Source organism: Tetrao urogallus, assembly GCF_951394365.1.
Source record: "Tetrao urogallus genome assembly, chromosome: 1".
Lineage (NCBI taxonomy): Eukaryota > Metazoa > Chordata > Aves > Galliformes > Phasianidae > Tetrao > Tetrao urogallus.
Genome location: NC_136813.1, coordinates 185,479,668 through 185,502,911, shown reverse-complemented (window position 1 = coordinate 185,502,911; position 23,244 = coordinate 185,479,668). Strand labels below are relative to the sequence as shown.

Here is a 23,244-nt window from a genome sequence, read left to right as displayed (position 1 = left end):
TCTTACTCATCCTGTTTTGTTTTTGTTTGTTTTTCATTTTTTTTGCTTGTTGGTTGTTTTTTTTTTTTAATGAAGAAATTGCCCTTCATAGGACAAGTCTATGTATGGTTTTTGTGTAATGCATGTTAGTACGCAGTTATATCTGTATGCTCCAGATGCAGCTATCACTCTGTAAATCTGTCATTGAAGGATTTTGTTTTAAATTGTGCCTGGCTTTGTTTTCAGATGCCTCCGAATTCCACTCTGTGTTGAGTCACAGCTGTGAAAAGAGAAATCTACTTCTTTAATTCAAAGGGTCAGCAGTTTAAAAGCACTAAAGCCCGGTGGGGAATAGCTTAAGATAGTTAATCATGATGATCCCAAGAGATTTAGTAAACTTGCATAGGGCTCGTCTGAGATAAAGAGTCCTGGATATCTTCAAGTTTTGGTTTCTTTGCAAAGTGCCTATTTTACCAGGGAATGGGATCCTCTATAGAACAAGCACCTGTGGTGGATGTTTTCCACCTGCTCATCTGTGGCTATGGAAACACAACTTAATCTTCACCACATCCCCTTTCTAGCTAAGCTGGCATGGACGCCAAATCCTTTCTAGTCATTTTTCTCCCCACACCCTTAAAAAGCATTTAGAGTACTAACTACAGTGGCCTCCCCTTCTTGATCCATCTGGCAGATAACAGACTGACAGGAAGGAGTTGCTGATGTGAACAGGAAAAAAAGATCAGGCTGGAATACGTAGTTGATTTTCTTTTTTTTTTGGTTTTGTCTGGGTGTCACCAGTCCATCCAGTGTTATTTCTCAATCAGCTTCTTCTTGTTCCAGAGGGAATATAAAAAGAAATCCCCTTCTTATTTGTTCAGGGCAGACAAAAGCATTATCTCAAATACAGTGTCAATGATTGTGACACTTGATTATGGTGGATAATTCTCATGAGATAGGCAAGACAAGATTGGCTGTACAATATCTGGCACTCCTGGATTAAATTATACTGCTAATATGGTTTCTATACCCATTCTGTGTGCATACTTTACTCATCTTGTGCATATTTTGGATTAGTACACTCTTTGCTAGGTGAAGAATTGGCTGAAGGGCTGGGCCCAGAGAGTGCTGACAAATGGAGTTAAATCCAACAGTGGTGTTTGCCAGGGATTGGTGCTGGGGCCTGTCGTCTTCAATATCTTTATTGATGACCTGAATGAGAGCATTGAGCGCACCCTCAGTAAGTTTGCAAATGGCACCATGTTGGGAGGAAGTGTCAATCTCTCTGGAAGTGGGAAGGCGCTACAGAGCTGGACAAGCTGGATTATTGAGCTGAACCCAATGGGAGGAAGTTCTGCAAGACCAGGTGCCAGGGAGTGGCCACAACCCCAGGTAACACTAGAGGCTTGGATCAGAGTGGCTGGAAGACTGCGTAGAGGAAACAGACCTGGATATAATGGTCAGTGCTCGGCTAATCATGAGCTAGCAGTGTGTCCAGGTGGCCAAGAAGACCAATGGCATCTTGGCTTGTATCAGAAACAGTGTTGCAAGCAGGAGCATGGAAGTGATCATCCCCATGTACTCAGCACTGGTGAGTGCTCACCTTGAGTACTGTGTTCAGTTTTGGGCCCCTCACTAGAGGAAAGACATCAAGGCCCTGGAGCATGTGTAGAGAAGGGCAACAAAGCTGTGAGGGGTCTGGAGCACAAGCCTTATGAGGAGCTGCTGAGGGAACTGTGGTGGTTTAGTCTGGGGAGGAGAGGGCTCAGGGAAGATCTAATTGCTCTCTACAGCTGCCTAAAAGGAGGCTGTGACAAGGTGGGGATTGGGCTCTTCTCCCATGTAACTAGCAATAGGATGAGAGAGAATGGCCTCAAGTTGCGCCAGAGGGGATTTAGTGGTTGTACTGAGGGACATGGTTTAGTGGGAAATATTGGTGACACAAAGATGTTTGGGCTGGAGTATATTAGATCTTACAGGTCTTTTTCAACTTCGGTGATTTACACCCTATCTCTTTTCATATGAATTTTTTGGTTTTGACACCTCCCCTATAAACAACTGGCTAGCTTTCTAAAAAGCATTGCTGTTTTTCAGTTAAGTATTGATTAATCTATGTTGTCTGTGTCCTCACTTTATCCTCACGAGACAAAGGAAAGTTATGGTTTTAAACCAAAGTGGAAATAGTTCAGTGTTGAATGGAGGTGGTATGCCTGAATTCTTGTTTTCTTTCTTTGTATGGCTGCTTCGGATTCCAGGAACTGTTGTGCTAGAACACTTCACAAAGCAGCTTAAAAATAGACCACTAAAACAACTCTCTTGAACCAAGTATAAATTGACTTCTGCTGCAATACAAGCAGAAACTTCTCTGAGGCTCTGGTAGCAGTATGTTCTAACCCTTGAAAATAGTCAAGTTGGTTAGCAGGGAATATCTAGGGTTGTTAAATCTTTGATAATGATGTCAGGACTCACTCTGGGTGTGTCTTCATTCTTACCCAGCTCTGTGAAATTCTTGTTTGTGGAAAATGAAAGTGTGATTGCTTGTTATTTTCTGCAGTTTGCACAAGGGCTTAAATCAAGAATGAAACACTGGAAGTGGTCACTGATGTCACACAGGAATTTCAGCCAGCAGTCTGTAGTCTCTGGTGAGAAGGGTGGCCGGGTGACTAAGGCACTGCCTGGATGTCTGAGGGGATGTGGTACTTGTACTAACTGCCAGTGTGACCTTCTGCAAGTGATGTCATCTCCTATCATACCATTAAAGAAAAATCAATTATCTTATAATGACGAGGATAGAGGAGAGACAATAGAGACATTAAAGCTTTTAAACTACTCAGGTGCTGTGTTGATGAGCACTCAGGGGAGACACATCAAGAGGAATAGGTCTGCATTAAATTAGGACACAATTAATTGTGTAAGCTTGCAAATGGGATGTGTAATAGCATCTCTGCTGCCTCTCTGTCACATAATCTCCAAACGTAAATGAAATAAAACATTTAAAAGTTTTAAAAAAAAAAAAGCAAGAAAGCAAATACATTCAGCCTACCAATATAATAACTAGATTAATGTGCCAACACAGACTACTGCACAGCCATGTACACGTTCAGCTAAATATTGTTTTACACACTGGCTGCACAAAGTGTTGATACAAAATTAGTTGGACAAGCAACATAAAAAAGATTCCTCCAAAAGAGTTCAAGTATATGACCATGAATTATTAAATCAAAATCTGTTGGAAATGTAAATTAAAATCCTTCCGGCATGTCTCTCTCTGTACTGCAGTTTATATATAAAGCCCAGCAAACTATGCTGTACAAAGTTCACTGACAGTGCATCAAGTAATGAGGCCATATGTTGATGGAAGGAATTGCATGAAAATATGCCATTGGAAAACATATTTGATCAAAGGCCAGCTGTCACATGAAATGCACTTTTTTTTTTTTTTTTTTTTTAACTATTGGTAAACTTTAATAACCTGAATTCTTTTCAAAACTACCAGATTAGACAGCTGACAATGATCTAAGTAATACTGGTGGCTAATGAATTCCTATCAGAATTAATTCAGTAAAAACAATTCTGAAAATGGATAACTGCACTGAGGCAAACACATTTACCTATCTTTAATATTTGTAACATTCTAGTTATCTCTAAGACTCCTATGGACTACTTTTAGATGCAGCTGGGATGTCTGTGACTGCCTACAAACATTTAAGCAAAATTCCAATAATAATTGGCAGTAAATTTCTGCTTACATCAGATACATCTAGTGACAATTTTAGCACAGTATTTCCTGTGACATGAAATAAACATTATAAATTTATATTTTTAATGTGTTTTTTTTTTTTTTATTACTTTAAACTTTTTTGTTTTTGTTTTTAGTGGGTTCTGTGGGGCTGTGATTGCATGAATCTGCTAAGTGTCTGCAGGCAGGGCAAGCAATATACGGTTGTATAACATACAGCTAATGGAGCCATGTAAAAGCTGGAGCTGGCTTTAGATTTGAAGTGCTTGAATCAAGGACAGAAAAGCCCTACATACTTACATCTATATATATCCATGTAATCAGCCCATGGGCTATACCATTCCAGAGAATGGACTGTTTGCTACTGTATGACACCTAGAATTGAGGCTGAATTTCTTTCATAAGAAGTTTCACTAGTGTGCTTTGTTATCTTCCTGTCAATCTGGGCTTTTCACAAGCATGCAAGATATATGGTAGGGCAAGTTCCCATGCAAGTAAATGATTTGTAAAATAACCCATTGCCCCTAATTACTGATGACTCCCAGAATACCAGCAAGCCCAGACCTCCAGCAACTGAACCGTCACTGCTGGAGGATTCCTGCTCCACCCCTGCAGACATTGGCAGGTCTCCTATGAAAGGAGGTACAGAGACAGTTTTTCCATAGGAAAACACTCTAAGAAGGATTTCTGGAGGTGAAAAAGAGACTGTAATCCTTTCCTTTGAGTTGGCTATTTTAGATGTATGTTTCTTCCAGCAAAATAATGGTAGTTGCAGGTCAGTGGTTTAGCTGGCTTGACATTGCTGCCTGGGGTTAATTCAGGTTTTCACAGTACAAATGCAATCTGTTAGTGTTTAAATGTCCAGGCGGGTCTCCCTGAAATGAGCATTGCTTTTCTCTGATGGACACTGTGACACTTTTCTGGCTTTTCAATATTTTCTCAATAGCAAGCCAAGGCTGTTCCACAGGCAAAGCTTTCTGTGTGCCCACTCTCCCTGTCTACTTCACTCAGAGCCAATCCACCCCGAGTGCTGTAGGTGGTGACAGACATTTTAGAGGAAAATTCTCTGGGCTTCTTCAAAAACCTGCAAACGTCATGGTACTTGGCAGGATGTGGCCATCTAGTCTACCTTTTTATTAAATGTCTCAAGGAATTTTTGTCGTACTGCCTTTTCCTTTTCTTGGATACCCAAATTACAAAACCCATTGTAGAACTGTTTTTCATGGTGTGAGAGATTTTTTGGTCTGCTGGGGAAGCATGCTGCACTTAAAATAATGCAACACTGAGGTTTGGTGAAGGATTCCTTTTGATTCTTATGTGTGTTGTTAAATTTTGCTTTACACTGCTTTCCTCTTTGGCTTGTGTTTTTGTTTTTTTTTTAATAATGATATGTGTAGGGTGTTCTCTCAAAAAAAGAGCCCATGGGAAGCTATTATGATAGGCATCATATCTGAAGCCACAGCTCTTTTCACACACACACACACAAAAGAAAAGAAATAGAAAATAAAGCATCTGAGGTGTAAATGCAGCTATCAGCTACCATTAGAGTGAATGCCATGTATGGAGGCTTTACTTCCACACCCTTCTGGACACTTTGTTCTAATCTGCCTGTCTCCTCATTGCAATACTGCAGTATTATTATCAGATGACAAGTTGCTGTCCATCCCATTCCCTTTACTAGATAACAGAGTAAAACATAAAACAATTGATCTGATTTTTTATCTTTTTATTTTTTTTATTTTTTATTTTTTTTCAAGGAGGCACAATATACAAAGAATTAGGGTTAGAGAGTAGCATTTGTTTTATTGTCAATTCATTACTTGTCCAGAAGGCACAATGCCTGAGATAATACTTCTCAGAATCACTGTTTTAAATGATATATGACATATCTATGTGCATTGCTATCTATCAGTCTCATTCTGAAAGGATTACTTCTGTAAGCCTACGTGAAATCTTTGGGTGTAATCATGACCCCACTGACACTGACCTGCAAAGTATTCCCATATTTTCTGAGGATAAAGTGCTCATTTCCTATACATATAATTTTAAGTGGCCTGTAGTAAAGTTCAGGGTCAGATGAGCCCTTCAAAGCAGAGTGACACTAACCATTCTATTAAGGTTACCCATTCTTAGCAGTTTTTATCTCCTAAGAGCATACACGCCTTTTGTAAATGCTTCCATCAGCAGACTAGCTTCACTTAGCCCTATATTCAGAAAAATGAAGAAAAACAAAAAAATATATAATGATTGCCTTCAATCTTTGTTACTTTTTCAGTTTCCATTTTTAATCTAGCTTCAGATTGTTTCTATCTTAATAAATTAAAATTTTAACATAACCCTCAGACATATTTTGCACCATTGGAGAAATGTATGTATTGTCATGGTTTTGAGCAATTAGAATAGTTTTTGAGATTATTTTTTTTTTTGTCACCTCTTCATTCCTTCACTTTCATCCTCCTTGTTTCTCAGTCCCTTAATGATATTTAGCATTACTAGGCACTTGTTGTGTGGGAATGAGAGCAGTGATTTTTCTTGTTTTCTGAGTTACTGGTGTTGAATGGATAGGGTATAAATCCTGTAAGGAGCTCAGTAAAGATAAAGCCTGTAAAGATTTGTAAAACTCATTATGATCTGGATTGTGGAGTTGGACTAGATGATCTCAGAGTCTTTTCCAACCTTAACTGTTATATGATTCTGTGGTCATTACGATTCACTGGATCTTTAACAATATTAAGGTCTACTTTATGACAAAACCTTATCTAAACCAGGTATACTAAAAACCATGATTAAAAAAAAATAAAAATAAAAATAAAAGTCACCCACTGTAGGCTAGTTTTTGATTGTACAAGTGTCTTTTTATTCAGGAATTATTGCTATTTTCAGGAAGTGATGTGATTTCAATCAGTTTTTTGTAAAAAGTATTTTTCTAAATCCTGGAAGAGAACATTCACTGCACTATAAGCAGCACAAAAGCTACTTAATAAATGAGAAAATAGTGATGAATAAAGCTGTTTACCAGTTCTTGGATGGAGTTAGCTTTAAGCTGAGTTTTCACAATGAAGAGAAAAGCCTCTTCTGCCAAATAATATATCAACAGACAGTCTATCTTAAGTGTGCAAGAGCAAAGTTACATTGTGTTCTGGATCAATGTCATCTTTGTTATTTGAAAAGCAAGTTCAGGATTTTCAGCCAGTCTGGAGATGTACTTTTTGTCTCTTTTATTTAGTGAATTATTAATCTGACTCATGTATGTTTGTAGTTTTCTGCCTTACTAACAAAGAATGCTCAATATCAAGCCCGTAATTATAATACTGTTTTGAAGTACATGGTACATAGCCATACTAATATTCTTCCTGCAAACATGCAATAGCTTACAGGTAAGATATATGCAAGAAAATTCATAGGAAAGAACTTTATATATTTGTAGTTAAAATTTGTAGTCAAATATGCATTCATGCGAACAGATAATATATCTTTCAATGCATTTGAATTGCAGATGAATTCTTTTTGTTTCTTTTTGCAGCTAATAAGCTTTAAATCCTTTAAAGCAATATGTCTAGCAGTGCACTCATGCTATGTGGTTAATGGTGACAAGGAACATCTTTCATTCTCTTCTCACTCCATAAAGAAATAAAATGCAAAAAATCTTGGACAAGGATAGCTGAGGAGAAGAAGAAAAAGCATGAGTATCAAGGGTTATACGTAAGTCACTCCAGAAGTAATGCCTTCTATTTATGTCAATGGAAATTACAGCAGATACAAAGAGCACAATAGCAGTATTTGATAGTTTGGGCAAATTCTCAGCTACAAAACACTATTTTTCAACACAGTCATCATCATTAGCTATGCATTTTTGCCAGCTATGAACAACAGCCCTCCTGTTGCACCTATAAAAATCAGCACCAGCAGAGATGACCTACTATTGCTGTTGCTGCTGCTGAAATGCACCACCCACTGCCTCGCTGTGTTCACATCCATTGTTTGGTCTTCATAAACATTTAGCAAGTGGTGATAAATTGCAAGTGCAATTTTTTTCTGCATAGAGGGATTTAGTGACACACCTTTTCTTCATACATACTGCCTCTTTGCTGCCATCTGTCACACAGCAATACAAGGTAATAGAATTTTGTTGGAAAGGTTCAAGCTCTGCTTGAATACCAATATCCACTTCTGACATTGTGCATCCACATAATAAAATAGGAGGCATTACTTTGGGAGCAGCCTTTGGAATTTACATATTCAAATTAAATCACCTTCGTGACTTAGCCTAATTTTAAATCGATAGTGATTATCAGATGTATTTCTATTCTATTATTACTTTTTATAAACAACATGAGCCAACTCAAAGACTGGTCTAAATTTTCAGTGGTTATTTGCAATTTTTAATGTTGCTCTTAGATTCAGCATACAATTTGACTAATTGTATTTGCTGCAGGCTGTTTTCATCATTCTCTTCAGTGGAGTACAAAATGCCAAATTTTAAAATGGCCATGGAAAACTAGCATGAGAAACAGGTTTTAAATAATCCTCCAGTCCAGGAGAGGTTTTTGTTGCAGAATTCAACTGGGTTACAAAAACTACTGTTAAAAAAAGATGTGTATTTGAGGATAGGTCACAATACTTTCAGTTCTAGATTTCATGATGCCATGGGAGGTCAAACATCTTCCCAGTATTTGTGAATACAAGATTTTGCATTCAGATAGGTTTAGCTGAACAAATGAAAAAAAAACCTCCCATGAATGCAAAGCTTCCTACTGGTTGTGTATTCGAGAAGTCTGAAGAGCTCTGTTTATTGTAACAAAGGGCCTGGAATAAATTATGTTTAGTAAATTGGCTCCAGGTTTTCCTCTTTCAGACAGTAGCTTCAGAGCAGTCTGTTTTATGGGCTCCACTAAATCTGACCAATTGCAAGGAGGTGACACCTCATTTCGCAGACGTGACATCACATGTGCCAGTTACGTCCAGCTGCCTCTCTCTGGCAAAGATGGCAGGACACCAGCAAATCCACATTTTGTCTTTTTGGCAGTTTTCACCCATGCTTGATGTGAATTAATGGGTTCCACAGGGAGGTCCAGGAAGGATGGAGCCTGGCCCTTGGCCCTCTTCAACCAGGCACCTCCCAGTCCTGCATGGGGCAAATAATAGCTCCTTTCTTCTGGTGGAAATACCCCAGTCCCACAAAATGTGTACATAGCTTCCTTCCTTAGCTGGTCTTGCAGGTGATAATTAGCACAGTGGAGAAATTTCCTAGCTGAAGCCAAGGTGGGAAAGCAGCTTTGGCTTCAGACTTTTTCTCTGAGTTCATTTGCCTTATTTATGTTGGGTCTGATCGTTTTGAGGAAGTTTTGCAGCATGTTGATGCCTAACAGAAATATTTAACTAAAGGAAACAATTTTTCGTCCTTGGACAAAACTCCTACTTGAGCAGAGGAAAAGAAGGAAGTTAGATTAGCTTTTAGGTTTTGTATTTTATTTCTGTTCTCGGGCCTGATTATTTTGGAGCAGCATGACCATACCTCCTTTGAGCTCAGGGCAGTGATTGACATTACATATGTTACAGAGAGGAAGGGTACTTCCTGAAGATTAGTGGCCAGTTAGTTGTTCTGAAGTTCATTAACCTGAGCTAGTCATTAGTGTGTTGGAAGGATTCTGTGTGGAAGCTGGAATTGTATTAGAAGATCATCATAAACTAAAAATATATGTGACAATCTGGATGGATTGCTGTGAGTCTAGAAGATGGTTGGCTCAAGCTCACAGAGCAGCTGCCTTCAGTGTAAACTAAACGCCATGTGTCAGGAATTAAAGCAAATGTTTCTTCACAGACACTGTTCAACTAAAAAGGGGGAAAAAAAAAAAAAAGAAGAAAAAGAAAAAAAAAGATTTCCATTAGCAGAACACTGAATGAAAAAGTGAATTTCCCTGCGACCAAAAGGCCAAATGCAGTCTCCAACCAAACAGTACAGTGTGTTTGGTCAACAACTTTTTTCTACTAATGGCTTTTTTTTTTTTTTTTTACTTCATTGTACTTCACCTTGAAAAGATGAGCCCCAAATTCTCTGGTGTGACTCCTGTTGGCTGTGACCCAAACCCCCAAGCCACAATATCTCAGCATACCTGCAGTGAGATTGACTTCCTGTTAATTGCTTATTTTTGAAGTGTGGTTTGTCTCTGTCATCCTGCAGAAGATGAATAGGACTGATGTGTCTCATCTTAATATGATCCTTTCCCTTCCTCCTCTCCTTCTTTCCCCTTTTCACCATATGACCCAGCAAGAGTTAATGTTAGTTTTAGTCCCACCACAAACAAGTGTACCAGCATGGAAGAAGTAAGGGCTATCATCTTTCAGGATCCTGTAGTCTAGTAAAAAAAGAATAGAAAGATAGAAAACAAAGACATTTCAAATTTGTTTTGCTTTCTTTTTGTGTCATCTCACGAATGTGTGGTGGCACTTGGCCAAAAGTATTGCATTCAGACACAGAATATAAATGTTGAGGAAGGGATTGAGAAGAAAGAGGCTTAATGTTCTTCATAGGAAGGACGCTACAGGCGTTTTTCAACTCTGTTCCCTTTTCTCTTTCCCCATCACAACATCCCTGTACACTCCCTTGTCCTTTAGCATTGGCAGAAGTGCTGGAAGCTCAGAAAGCCACAGCTTCATTTGTGAAAGGTTTCCCTAGGCAAAGAGAACTAAAGATGTCTTCTTTCCAGTCCCTTTGTGCAAGGAAGGTAGTACTACCTGCCTCATAAGGTACTGAATTGATTCTGGATGCCTCTGCAGCATGCAGAAGGGGCTCTGCAGCTAGATGAAGTGCAAGACATTTGGGGTTACTTGGGGTGGCTGAGCTGTGCTGGGTCCCTCATGGGCTCACAAGGAGTCTTTCCACTTATTTTTGTGCAAAAGGCTTTGGTACCTTTCAGAATATAATTCTGATGAAAAATCATGAGCCATTAATCTTGTTACTAGCCATGACATTCCCTTATACTTTGATTTACAGCATCACTCAAACTTGTCATTTCCCTGGATGTCTTCCTCTGACTTCTGATATTGCACTTGCAGGAGGAGGAATCTGCCCTCACAAATATTTTCGTGTTCTGACCTCTATGATTTATTAACCATCAACTTCTGCCTTGAGAAATCAAGATGTCATTTCCTTAGTAATTCCCTAGGAAAAAAAAAAGATTTACTGGGCAAAAGGGATCCTTCAAAATCAGGTACCAAACAAGACTCGACTCCAGGAAAACTGTTGCTGCTTTCTGTGCAGCTACTGAGGTGGCTGTGTGACCTGTAGGAAATAAGTTTGTTACAGTTTTATGGTTGCAGTCTTGTCTAGGGAAAATAAGGACAGTGATAATTGCTTTCTTTTGTAAAACACTTTAAGATTTATGGAATATGAATGACTGTTATTAAGTGAAAAGTGTTGCAAAGCTGGCTTAGTTGCGCCCTGTATTAACACAGTCCCATATCAGCCTATTGACCTCAGCATGAACTACTCATTAAAGTTTATAGGACATTTTGTGGGTGAATTGAGGCAGTTATTCTGCTGAAAATATTGTACTGAAAAGCACGTTTAAGTCCATCAGCAGTGCTGACTTTTTTCTCTTTTCAAACTTTATTTGGAAAAACCACTGCAATTTTCTTAGTTTATTTATGAAAATTTATGATGGATATCTCCTTACTGTTAACTCGGATTTTTATCTCTTAGTATCTGTGATCCAGCAACTTATTCTAGCCATAGGATAAACATATAATAGCTTTTATACTGAGATAAAGAATGAGGTGTAAAACAGCATGATATCAAATGGAGCTGTATAAACTAATGAGATGCACAATCATATTTGAATGGCAAATATTCTTTTCACTGACACTGAATTAATTTTTTGTTTAGACTGCAGCTATGTTAGACATTGTTCTTTGAAAATCTTACGTATTTTCCCGACCTTCAAGTAAATGTGGTATTAAAGAAACTGATTTTGATTTATACTAGAGAAAAATAAAACAATAAACTTCTGTAGCAAATGTGTTAAATGAGTTACTTAAGCTGGTTGGGTCTGGCTTATTTTCAGAAATATTATTTATATGATAATGAAAAAGATCTACAGATGTTTTATTTTTGCTTCCAGATTAAACTTGGATTGTTTGAAGAGTGCGAAGATATTTCACGGTAGTGCAAAAAGTGCATAAGAAGAGAGCAAAATGAGAGCTTCCCAAGTACCGAATGCCTGCAGTCTGTTATCTCTAGCAATGCTGTTACTTCCCGTCACTGGAACGTCAAAACAAAATATCCCAAGACTCAAACTTTCCTATAAAGGTAAACTTTTCAGCATTTTTTTTCTGATTCTGCAACTTTTCTTTTTATGTGATGTTGCCAGCAGTTCATTACTGTTACTAAGTAGGAAAATGAAACACATTTGTCACAGTTTCCAGAAATACATGGCAAAAACCTTGAGTATGGATGAATTTTACCCATTTCAGTTTTCTCCTAAAGGTTATTCATATACTGTACATAAGTTATGGGAGAGTCACTGTCTAAGCATAGACTTCTAGTGCTACTTGAAACAAGATGAGACCCACTGGTGTCCCACAGGGGGATGAGATGGGATTTGGGGAACATCAACACTTTTCTAGAGCATCAGGGAAAGTACCTCAAGTGTTCCAAGTGGCACCTAACTTGTAATCATTTTTTCTCTATTCTTCAATCGGTATGTGAAACTCATTAAGTGTTTTCTTTTAACCTTATTGTATCACAATGCTTGCTTTTCTGGGAATTTCTTAATCTTATCTATGCTGCTTGATGAGAATATTGAGAAAATTGGGGGGTTTAAACACGTATTTAAAGAAAATTCCTTTATGGTCATATTCTTACAGAAAGGAGATTTCTTGTTGCTTTGATTGCATAGTACATTTCCACAGCTTTCAAAAGACATGGAGATTTATCACTTTTTTTACTGATATTCTTTAGCTAATGCAAATGCTCTCCAGATAGTCATTTTTTCAGCTATGTCAGCACCCTGACCTTATGGGAGCTCATTCTGTTCTCAGTTTTTCTAACATAGGTCTTTGTGTGCATTGTGGTATCACATTTGGGATGGTCTGACTGTACAGGAGGCTGTAAAGCCTTCATCAGTGGTTATGATATGCTTATCATGAGCTCTAATACTCTCAAGAATTTATTGAGTAAACATAATGAAACACTAGCTTCTCTTTTGTTAGATGTGTATACCACTATGTATAGAATTACATTGGGCATATCTGTGTTTGAATGTGTTTTTTGAAAGAGAGACAGTGGAATAGAGATCAAGAGATCTTGACAACATTTTATAAATTCAGGAAACAGTTACACTCACTTAAGCCAATGAATACAGAAACTGAAAGACCTGACATGAGTTATGAATGTTAGCAGTAAAAAAAAAAAAGAACCCTAACATATAGCCAGACTTTTCACAGCTAGGCCTTTTTGAGATAATTCCCAATAGCAGCATATACCATATGGTGATGGCATTTATTGTGGATTTGACACTCATGATTAGTGAATTCCTCTTGACTTCAAAAGCAGATAGCCTTTGGCAAAATCCTGATGGATGCATTTGGCAGGTAAGGAGAGTGGGAAAGAAAAATTATTGAGTTCAACGCAGGGGAAAAAATTAAAAAAATACAACCTGAAATCTTAGTTTAAAATAGTGGCAGAGACCTGCTGGGAGTGGCTGTGAAAATGCCTGAGCTCATTCAAAAAGACAAAGAATAGATGATTGATATTTAGGCCCTGACCCAAACTTTTATTAGCAACTTTATAAACCTTTCAGTTTGGCTTGAGGGTTACAGTTTGCTATCCAAACTTATCCACCTATATCCCTGTAGGGGGAAAAAAACCAACAGATATAAACCAGCACATAAATCTTGATTTGAAATGCTGCAGTGTAACTGAAAAGCCAAAGGAGAGAGAATTACCAGATTTTATCATTGCTTTTTCTAGGAGGGAGGGTGTATTTTTCTTTTTCCACAAGGAACTAGAAAAAAAGGTACTGTTTTTTTTCACACTTGGAAGTGTTAAATTAAGAATGAGAGGAAGTCTTAAAGAGTCTTATTTTATTCACTTGATATTATACTTTGGGATAATGTATGGATTAAAGAGAGAGAGAATAAGTAATGGAAAACACAGAGTTGCTGCTCATTCTGAAGGAAAATATTAATCCACCCAGGAGAATTAAATGCATCATTCCTGTTTTTTTTTGGAAGATATCAAGTTTTGTTTCCAGAAACACTGCATGTCTTTCTAAGCCGTGGCATGAAGAGTTCAGTGCTGTGGCCGCCCACTTCAAAAGAAACATGGATCAGGCATATTTAATCTGCAGATGATATTAGGTTGCTTATAAGTCTGTTCAAAGAACCACGATGCACCCAGGTGTCTCAGTTTTAAAGAATAACTCTGAAATTCTTCGCTTGTGCTTGTCAGTGGATGCATTGTAAGTAGTGTGGGTTTGTGTCATAACTAAATTAAAGTTTGGTTGATGACAGCTGTTTGTCAGATGTTCTGACTATTTAATATAGTTGTCAAAACTAAGCTCACTATTTTTTTTTTTCCCCTAAGCATTCTCACCAAAATAATTCCAAGGTTTCTGAGAAGATGTAGGAGAAATTAACTGCCTTGCCAATTCTTCTAAAATTGTTATTGCCAATTCTAAAATTGTTACAGTCATGTCATTGACAAGTCCTAGCATCTCCATCCTTTGGAGTTTGAATGTCATGAGGAGAATGACACGAAGGGCTTTTCCATCGTTATGGAAAACTGATCAAACTTGGCCACATCAGGCAGTGCTGATAACCTAATCACACATTTGTGTTCATTATGCTGCTAAAACTATTGTCTTCCAAGAGAAAGTTTTATCCTCTTCCAAAGGCGATGTGTTTACAGGATGGCAAAGCTCTATCATCCCAGAATGGCCGAGTATTTACTAGGGGTGGAAATAAGCAGGACTTTCCCCTGCAGTTGCTTCATCTCACAGCTGTAGCTACTGAAGAGGAGCAGAGTGCACTGCAGCTGAGAGCTAGGAAACTGCTCCTTCCCATGCCCTGACAGAAAAGGGAAGGAGGAGCATGCCAAGGGGTGAGTGCTGAGAATGAAGGGTGAGGGACAGGAAGAGAGGAAGACAAAGGATGAGCTATATTAAAGTAACACGGAGGAAGAGAAAATTGAGTGAGAAGTTGGGGGCGGATAGAAGAAAAGGAAGAAGGAGAAGGGTGGAGTAGCTAAAAATGTTCCTAGAACCATGCAGGTGCTTCATTAATCCTCTGTGCATCACAAGACCTCTGTGTTCAGCTGGTAATTAAAATTTTAGAGCTTGTTGGCATGGCAGTTATGAGTTTTTGTCTTCTGAGAAGTACCTTAAGGTGTTGAAGCCTCTGCTGGGAAAGTTAAGGTGCAGATATTTCAGTGAATCATGAGTGTCAACGTGATGCTATATGGTGGATTTTCTTTATTCTTTGTGTCAGTTCTAAAATTACATGTTTAGAAAATCATACATCCATAAAACGATAAGCATGGACTAAAGTCAATTAAAATATCTTTTAATAGAGTTGCAAAATCAAGAGCATATTCTTAACTTGTGTTGATATAACACACTATGATGTTTAGTTACATTTCTCATCCTATATTCCTACTTCTTCTGATTCATTAGTCCATAGTATTTCTTTTTATCTTTACAGTTTAGACTGTAGCTATTAGAGATTGGTGCATGTTATTCTTACTCGAGAAATTATTACTGCTTTCATGATACTTCTAGGGTGATCTCAGTACATAGACCTCAATTAATATTTCTCCTAGCTATTTTTCACAATGTTATGAGGTATTTTAATTATTATATCTGTAAAATTACAACAAAGTAAACAAATTATCTACTGATAGAGGACTACTACTAGGACCTGAATTTTTAGTAATACTCTGTATTTTAATAGTGTTTGTATTACAGTATAGTTGCTGTCAAAGTAAAGGTATGTATTTATCATTTGTTCTGATGTACCTGGAGTTAACCTGTGACTATCATCCAAATTGCAGAACTCCTCAAACACAGAAGTGGATTTCAGTTTCCCTAAGCAGCACATACTTGCTGTCTACTACCTCATTTAACATCCTCATTTCAACAAGCGCAAAAAGTTGTAACATTATCATTCATAGAATGGCATCATTTCTGTTACTTAGGCTAGGAGGAGCCTGTGTCGTAATTCATGCATATAAATACGTTGAGTTCATTTTGTATAGACAGTATATCTTTTGGTAATGGTCTTTGCCAATTCATTGTCAGATACTTGTACAAAGATTTTGTTACAAGTGTATTTCTGGGTTTTACTTTTAGGAAGAATTGAAAACAGAAGAAAGCAAAACATTTTTTTCAACCACTTTCAGTTTTTGGTCTTCCTAAAATTTTCCAGTAGAAATGCAGACTCCTAGTTGCAAATTTAAATCTATGAGTTTGCTTTATTTCACTGTGGGTTTTTTTTTTTTTTTTTTTTTGTTTTTTTTTCATGGATCTTTTAACAGTAGACTGGATGCTGAAGGAATTTATATTACCAAAGTGTGCTCCTTGCTTCCTTGGTTATGGGGTATGCCTCAGCCCAGATTTGTACACTATCACCAATGACACATCCATAGTTATATCCATGAACACATATCATTTCTGTGCAGAAGAAATATGGCTGTGCAGCAGGAGCAAGCCACACTTGTTGTGACCAGTGCTGATTTGAGTGATCAGGGGACCAGAATCCTACGCTGTGACACAGCAAGCAGAAAAAGGCAAGACTAAACACAAACTTTAGATTTTGAAACAGAATTTACTTAACACTTAAAATAGTTATAGCAGTAATTTAAATCTATTACACAGGAGCATTATTCTGAGCTGACTTCTTCAAAATGAATGCGTTTAGATGCTGTCTCACCCCCACTACAGTTATGGCAAAGAGTTTGTCACATAAGTAAACTGGAGCAAGATTAAATATCCATGCCTTGCTTTTTTTCATCTTAACTAAGTGAACTAAGGACATGAAATTCTGCATTCTCTGTTTAAGGATGACAATGCTAAATCAACAGCCTCAGTGGAAATCAGCCACATTTAAGAAACGTTTAGCTTCATGCAGTGTTTCGTGTACATGTTTTTCTTCCCCCTAAGAACGGTACATTCTTATGACATGGTGAAAAAGAAAGCAGAGGATTACATTTTTGTGCCAGGAATTCTTTTGAAAATTTGACTGGATTAGTGCATTTCCTTAATTTTCTAAAAATGATCTTTCGGACATATTACATTACAATGTCAAACATCCTGTTTTCTAAATTATTTTTGCTCTAACCGTGCTTCATTTTAGAACTAACGGATTGCTTAACTATTGCATCAGAGCAGTTAGTTTGATCTGTTTCAGTAAAGTTGGCTTGTGTCCATGGCATGCATTGTTTAATTATACGTGTAAAATATAGTTCTAGTTGTATAGCTTTGAGATCCTCATTTAGACTGCTTGCAACAGTGTGGGTAATCCTGGTATCACAAAGCGGGTGTTGCACCGCTATGAATGACTGGAACGTGGCAAAGTGATGATGTATAAAAAAGCCTAGAAATGAGCTTACACTCCTACAGCTGTGCTTGCTTTACAGGAAGAGGAAGAAAGATCAGTAAAAACATGCTTTTGTGGTAATATCAGCTGTTGTAATTTTGAATACCCATGATGATCAAAGAAAATCAGCTCAGAGGAAGTGTTGCTTTTCTTGGACCATTTATTTTATTTGTTAATAAACTCATTTTTTTTATTATTATTTATAGGGAAAAAATATCTGAGGTTCCTTTGTAGAGTAATTATCTGTATGTGAGAATTAAGATCCTACCATTAGGTGATTTTCAGGTCATGAAATAGAATTTTCCAGTTTGGTCTTAGTAATGCTTTCTGAAGGTGGTGTGCATTGACACTGCAAGTGTCCCTTGGGATGAAGGCAGATGGGTGTTGCTCTCCATTTGAGTAAGGAGTCTTGTATATACTGTAGACTAACTATAAACTTAAGGGGGTTTATGATGTTTTAGTAACAGGAAAACCAGCAACTTTCTTACATTTTTTCCCTTTTTAAACAAGTGGACTTGGAGGTCAGATCCAACTATATGTTGCATTTTCTGTCATATAATTATCACATATATAATGTCCTGGAGAGAAGCCTCCAGTCAGTGACATCAACAGTTTACATAGCAGTTGAACTAAGAATAACCTTGGAGAACTGACCCGTATCAACCTCTTAACAGTGTAAACAGCCTGTAGCTCACAGCAGTTTTCTTTTTTCATGATCACAAAAGGCCCCAAATTGGATGAAAAAAGAACTGTGTTCGCAAAATACCAAACTGTTCTGCTGGATGTTCACTTGATTGAATCTCATAAGATGAGAGAAAAACAAAAGAATAAGCCTTTGGGAACAGTGATTGTTGTCTTGTAAAATGTAGGATGAGACAACACCAAAAATTGGTTCACGAGAAAAAAAAAATATGGGGAAGGTACATGATAAATGGCATCAACTTTGAAGAGGTTACTTTCAAAAATACTTCTCTAATTGCCCTTTTACTCAGGACAGTTGCAAAACTAATCCTGAGTAGTTCTGGAGATCCCAGCCTCGTTCTCTTTCTATGCAGTAATTTGAGGGCATGATCCTCTTGACGTCACTGTGTGTAGCAGTGTACATCTGTGGCTGCGGAGCAAGTTCTCAAGTCACATCCTATTTCCTTTTCCTCCCACCCCATTTCTTCTGCTCCATATATAGACATGTTCCTCAAACAAGGGCTGTTCTGAAGTAAGTCCTTTGGAGATAAATAAACACACAAAGAGACAGCAGAAAGAGATAGAGACAAAATTTCCTGTTTTGTACTGGAGCATCAACAGAGAAAGGATTGGATAGTTGTGGTTGAGAGAGGCATTTAGTAAAGCGTGTGAGTAACAAAGGTGCCTTTTCCAGGCTTTCTTCTTTGTGATCCAAATCCTGGCTGAGATGTACCATAGAGTTTCATGACTAAGATATTACTGAAGATACCAAAGTTTTATGTTCAGTTTATCTGGTGTCTTTGGGAAGACTACGTCATCCATACAACTTGGATTTATTTGAAAAAGATTTCTTTTTAAATATGTTACATAACAGCTGTCTATATGACAGCCATTGGTGCTCCAAGGAGGAGAAATAACTGCAAATAATACAAATAAAAAAGGTAAACCTGCCTACATTCCAATATTAAGTGGCTTTTGCCTGTATACTAATAACTGAAAGAAGCAATTGGACAGTGCACACAGCCTGTGCAAACAGACATCCTTTGCCCTGTAATTTGTGGTTAGCGTGGTCCTGTCTCGGTGTTGCCTAGGAAGCCTATAAAACAGGTATTGGGTCTACCTGCATTTCTGTACATGAGACTCTGAATCTGATAGAGACTTCTAGGCAAAATTCCAGCATAAATAAGGGAATTAATGAAGAATTTCAGTGACCTCTTGTTTTAATGGTTTCATAGAACTTAACTCCTGCCAGTATCAGGAAAAAATAACTGATAATTGCATTTTGCTCTGCCATGATGGAGCATTATGCTAGTCCAAACTATTATCATGTGAACTGTTTTCATTTTCACTGCTGTAAATAGTCCTTTCATACTGCCAGTGCAAGACTATCTTAAAAATCTACCTCTGCATTAGCTAATTGAATTACTATGCTACACTTGCTTTTTAATCAAATAAAATGCATCTGGAAAATTGGAAAAAAAAGCGAATGTTTTCCTAAATATTTTAAGTTTCCTGAAAATAATCATTTTCTACATTTAAACCACATTTGTTCTAAAGTGTGTCCATCCTGTGTAGTTACCGCAGATAATGACTATGTGGCTTAAAACAGTGCTTCCCAGCAACAATTGCATTTCTGTACTGCACTCCTACAGGAATTTAGAACAGGGCCATTATTTTTGCCTGGTGAGATCAACTGGATGTGATTACGGAAAAGCTGAAATATTAATGCTCTGACAAAATGTTCATTTTCCTCATTCAAAGCATGTGAAAAGAGAAACAAAAAATCTCTGGCTTGTGTCAGATAGGGAACCCCTCTGTGGGGACAGGAACTAACAATTTCATGTGGGGAGAGCAAGCAGGAACCTCCAGAAGTGGGCTGCCAACAGAGGAAGTGTCTATTCCACTGGCAGGTAAATCTGCTCACAGAGGTCCCGGCCCTTCCCCCCCCTTCCTGAGCAGGCACATCCCACACCATTCCCGTCAGCCCTTCCCAATACTGCTCACCAGTTCACACTAATCACCTCATTGACTGTATCAGCTCTGTGTCCTCATCCATCTGGATCTTTACAAACCCAGTCAAGAAACCAGAAGAGCTTTTTGAAGCTGTTGATGAGTAATTTTGCTTGTCCTCAGGGGACTGTAGGGAGGCGTTGAGGGGCCATCAGCGCTTAAGAGATGTTACAGACCCTCAGACAGTGGTTTCATGGCAACTGAGCCAAAATAATGCTGTGCTGCTTTTGGAAGGAGGATGCCTCCCTCTCCACTCTATCTCCCCAAACACATACGTGCACTTCTCTCCGTTCTCATCCACTCCCAGATGCATGGACCTGCCCTTTCTCTTGCACCAGCACCAGCTCTCATCAGCTCCTTTGACAAGGATCTGCTAGTAGGTAGGACTTTATATCTTACTTGGCTTTACAGTCTGACCATCCAGCTTTTCAGGGCTCTGGTCCAATGCTTGGCTTCAGAAAAGAGCCCCCATGTCTTCTTGCTATATACTCAGGGCTAGATCCTCAGCAGATAAAATTATTGCAGGTCCCAGAAGTTAAACCAAGGGTCTAGCTCTAAATCCTGATGAGAGTGTGTGTGTCTGTGAAGCATGTAGAGGATGGGGGAAAGAGGGACGTAAAGCTGTTCAGTGCTTCTATAAGCATCTGTGTTGGTCACAGGCACTAGCTACAACTGGCATATATAATAGTAGTATGAAAATTGCAAATAGGTTTCAATGATAGCTACAATAGGCGAAAAATATGGATTTTTTTTCTTTTCTGTTAGCTCTTCTTTCAAATCTTAAAAACAGAGGCACTAATGAAGTAACAAACAGAGTAAGTAAACCTGATTGGCATTAGCTCTCCTTTGCACTGTCATTTCATTAGGAACAGCTCATGCTGCTCTATCTCTCTTGAGTCAGTTACTGTCAACATTAATATGTTTTCCAGTTGCATGCCATCTGACACTTTTACTACAGCTGAGTTATTCATGCCTCTGCAGTTCAGGTTCTCTCATCTTAGCTACTTTATTATTATTTATATTTTTTATATTATATTATTATTTTAATGTGAATATTACTCTCATTAGGAAGCTGATAACTATATTTGATGAAAAAATGTATTATTAGTATCTGTAACCTTTAATAAACCAATAGCTTTTGTACACAACAGATATAGTCCCAATGGAGCAAGTCCTGGCATCAGATGTGCAGCCTAAGAACACAGGTTTGAGCAAAAGGAATCGAGCTCCCCAGCAGAGCTGTCAGCACCCATCTGTAGTGCCAGACCAGCTGAGCCAATTCCAGTCTTCATGGCTGATTATGGTTTTCATGAGCTGTAGTTTCAAAACCTGGGGAAAAAATCCACACTGCAATCTCATTTGCTAGATGCGTGACAAAATTCACTACTTTAATCTCTTCAGGATGGCATTTATTCTACAAAGCAAAAACTGAGCAAAGATTTGAACCCGCTTCAAGTTCTGCACAGCTGATATCAGGCAGTATGGGCAGGAGAAACAGCACAGCTTGCTGTTTTTTTCATGAACCCACAGATATATGGTCTCTAAGAGTCTGCATGCATCATCAGAGAAACTTCTTGTTCTCAGAAGTTTCCCTGAAGATGAAGTACTGTGAAAATTGAAGTTGCAGGTGCTTCAAAATACTTTAGCCATTTTTGTGCCACTCTGAATTTTTATAATATGGCATGAGATGGCAAGCTGGTTGGAACAGTAAAACTGATTCACAACCAATGAGTGAGGCTTCTTTGGACAAGTGAGTTGAGGATTTTGAGATTATTTCCCCCTGAAGCATATCACTGATGTCCTACTTTCTGCATATTTGATTGGCAAGAGGCTTGGAAATGGTTAGCCACAATAAAAACTGAAATTCTAATTAGAGTTGATGTGGGTAGCAGAAATTCAACTGAAGCTGTTTTTCCCTCAGGTTCAGTGAATTTATAGTTATTTGTTACTCTGGCTCTAGTGAAGGGGTTTTTCACTATGCCTATAGGAATAGGTGAACCTATGGGCTGCTCCTTTAGCATAAATGAGAGGTTTTCTTTCAGCTGCTTGATGCTCAGGTTGCTGGAAAGTGATTTTAAAAGACAGGGCTAGCACTTGGTCTCTGGTCAAGTAAACAATTCCTTTTCTATGAGGTCAGGAAAAAAACAGGCCTCTGATTTCAATACTAGTCTAAAACTATTCTGGTATATATAAGAAAAATATTGTAAGTTCTTGGAGAAAAATATTCTCTCACCACTGTGATGCTTTCAGTAGGGTTGAAAATAAAGTTGAAGTGGAAGAAGCAGATTTCTGTCATGTAACTCAGATTATTTACCCTTTATGCAAAATACTGGCAGCCAGGATGAGGTTCTGTGTGAGAGAAAGGAAAAACAGATAAGTGCAGCCCTTACAATTGAAACTGAGAAAACTGAGATGATGGGCTTGTTTTTTTTTTTTTTTCTTTTTTTTTTTTTTGCGTGGTGTGCATTTTCCTTAGAGATTTGTTGTCCTTCAAGCCCATCAATGTTACTTCTGTAGAGGTATGTGTGGTGAGATGCCAGCGATTATCTACGCAGTACCAAAGCTCTTAGGCTTGCTAGTCATTTATATTTATTTTTGTAGTGCTTATTCTATGTCCAAAGGATTGCTTAAAAGAAGAAAAAAAAAGATGATTTAATTTTGCATTGGAAACAACAGTGAGTTTGCTTTCCTTGGCAGTATTTCAAGAAAGATAAACTACTTAGAAAAAGAACTCTGTGCTAATCCACTGGTTTAGGTCTTCTTCACAAAACCAAATGTTTCACTCAGATGCATTTTCACTTGTGCTTTGTAAAAAAAAAAAAAACAAAAAAACCCAACAATTATTTTATTTGGCTCTTTGAGGGTTATGAATCAGTCCTTTGCATTTCTTTTCACCAACAACAAGACATCTCAAAACAGCTTTTAATCATCTCTGCAATGATAACATTTTGCAGGTTATTTGTGCAGCTGTTTCTCTAGTCAAATTTATTTGCAGTTAAAACACAGCATTTAAATTCAGGATGCTTCAGGGGTTTCATTAGATGTAGTTGTTTTGAAGCAGGTTGAGGAGTTCCTTTTCTTCCAGTTTAGTCATAGCCTGTCATTACAAAAATGCCTGGCCACAAAGTCTTTTCTGAGTCTCTGTGAAATTTTTCCAGGTTTCCGGAGTGCTCACATCATGCTGGAGTGAGGAGCAACAGCATGATCATGGAATATATGACTTGAAGCCAAGAAGTCTAAATATG

General features: G+C 37.9%; 1 protein-coding gene across 1 annotated transcript in view; it reads left to right on the top strand.

Moving 5' to 3' along the window:
• The window catches only part of SEMA3D (semaphorin 3D), a gene marked incomplete at its 3' end in the record, with an annotated part of 127,526 nt that overhangs the window by 22,109 nt on the left and 82,173 nt on the right, over window positions 1–23,244 (top strand). Inside the window, exon 2 of the mRNA XM_079549169.1 lies at window positions 11,836–12,023. Within this exon, the coding sequence (XP_079405295.1) occupies window positions 11,909–12,023 (115 nt within the window). The 5' untranslated portion in view covers window positions 11,836–11,908. The remainder of the gene's footprint in view (window positions 1–11,835; window positions 12,024–23,244) is intronic.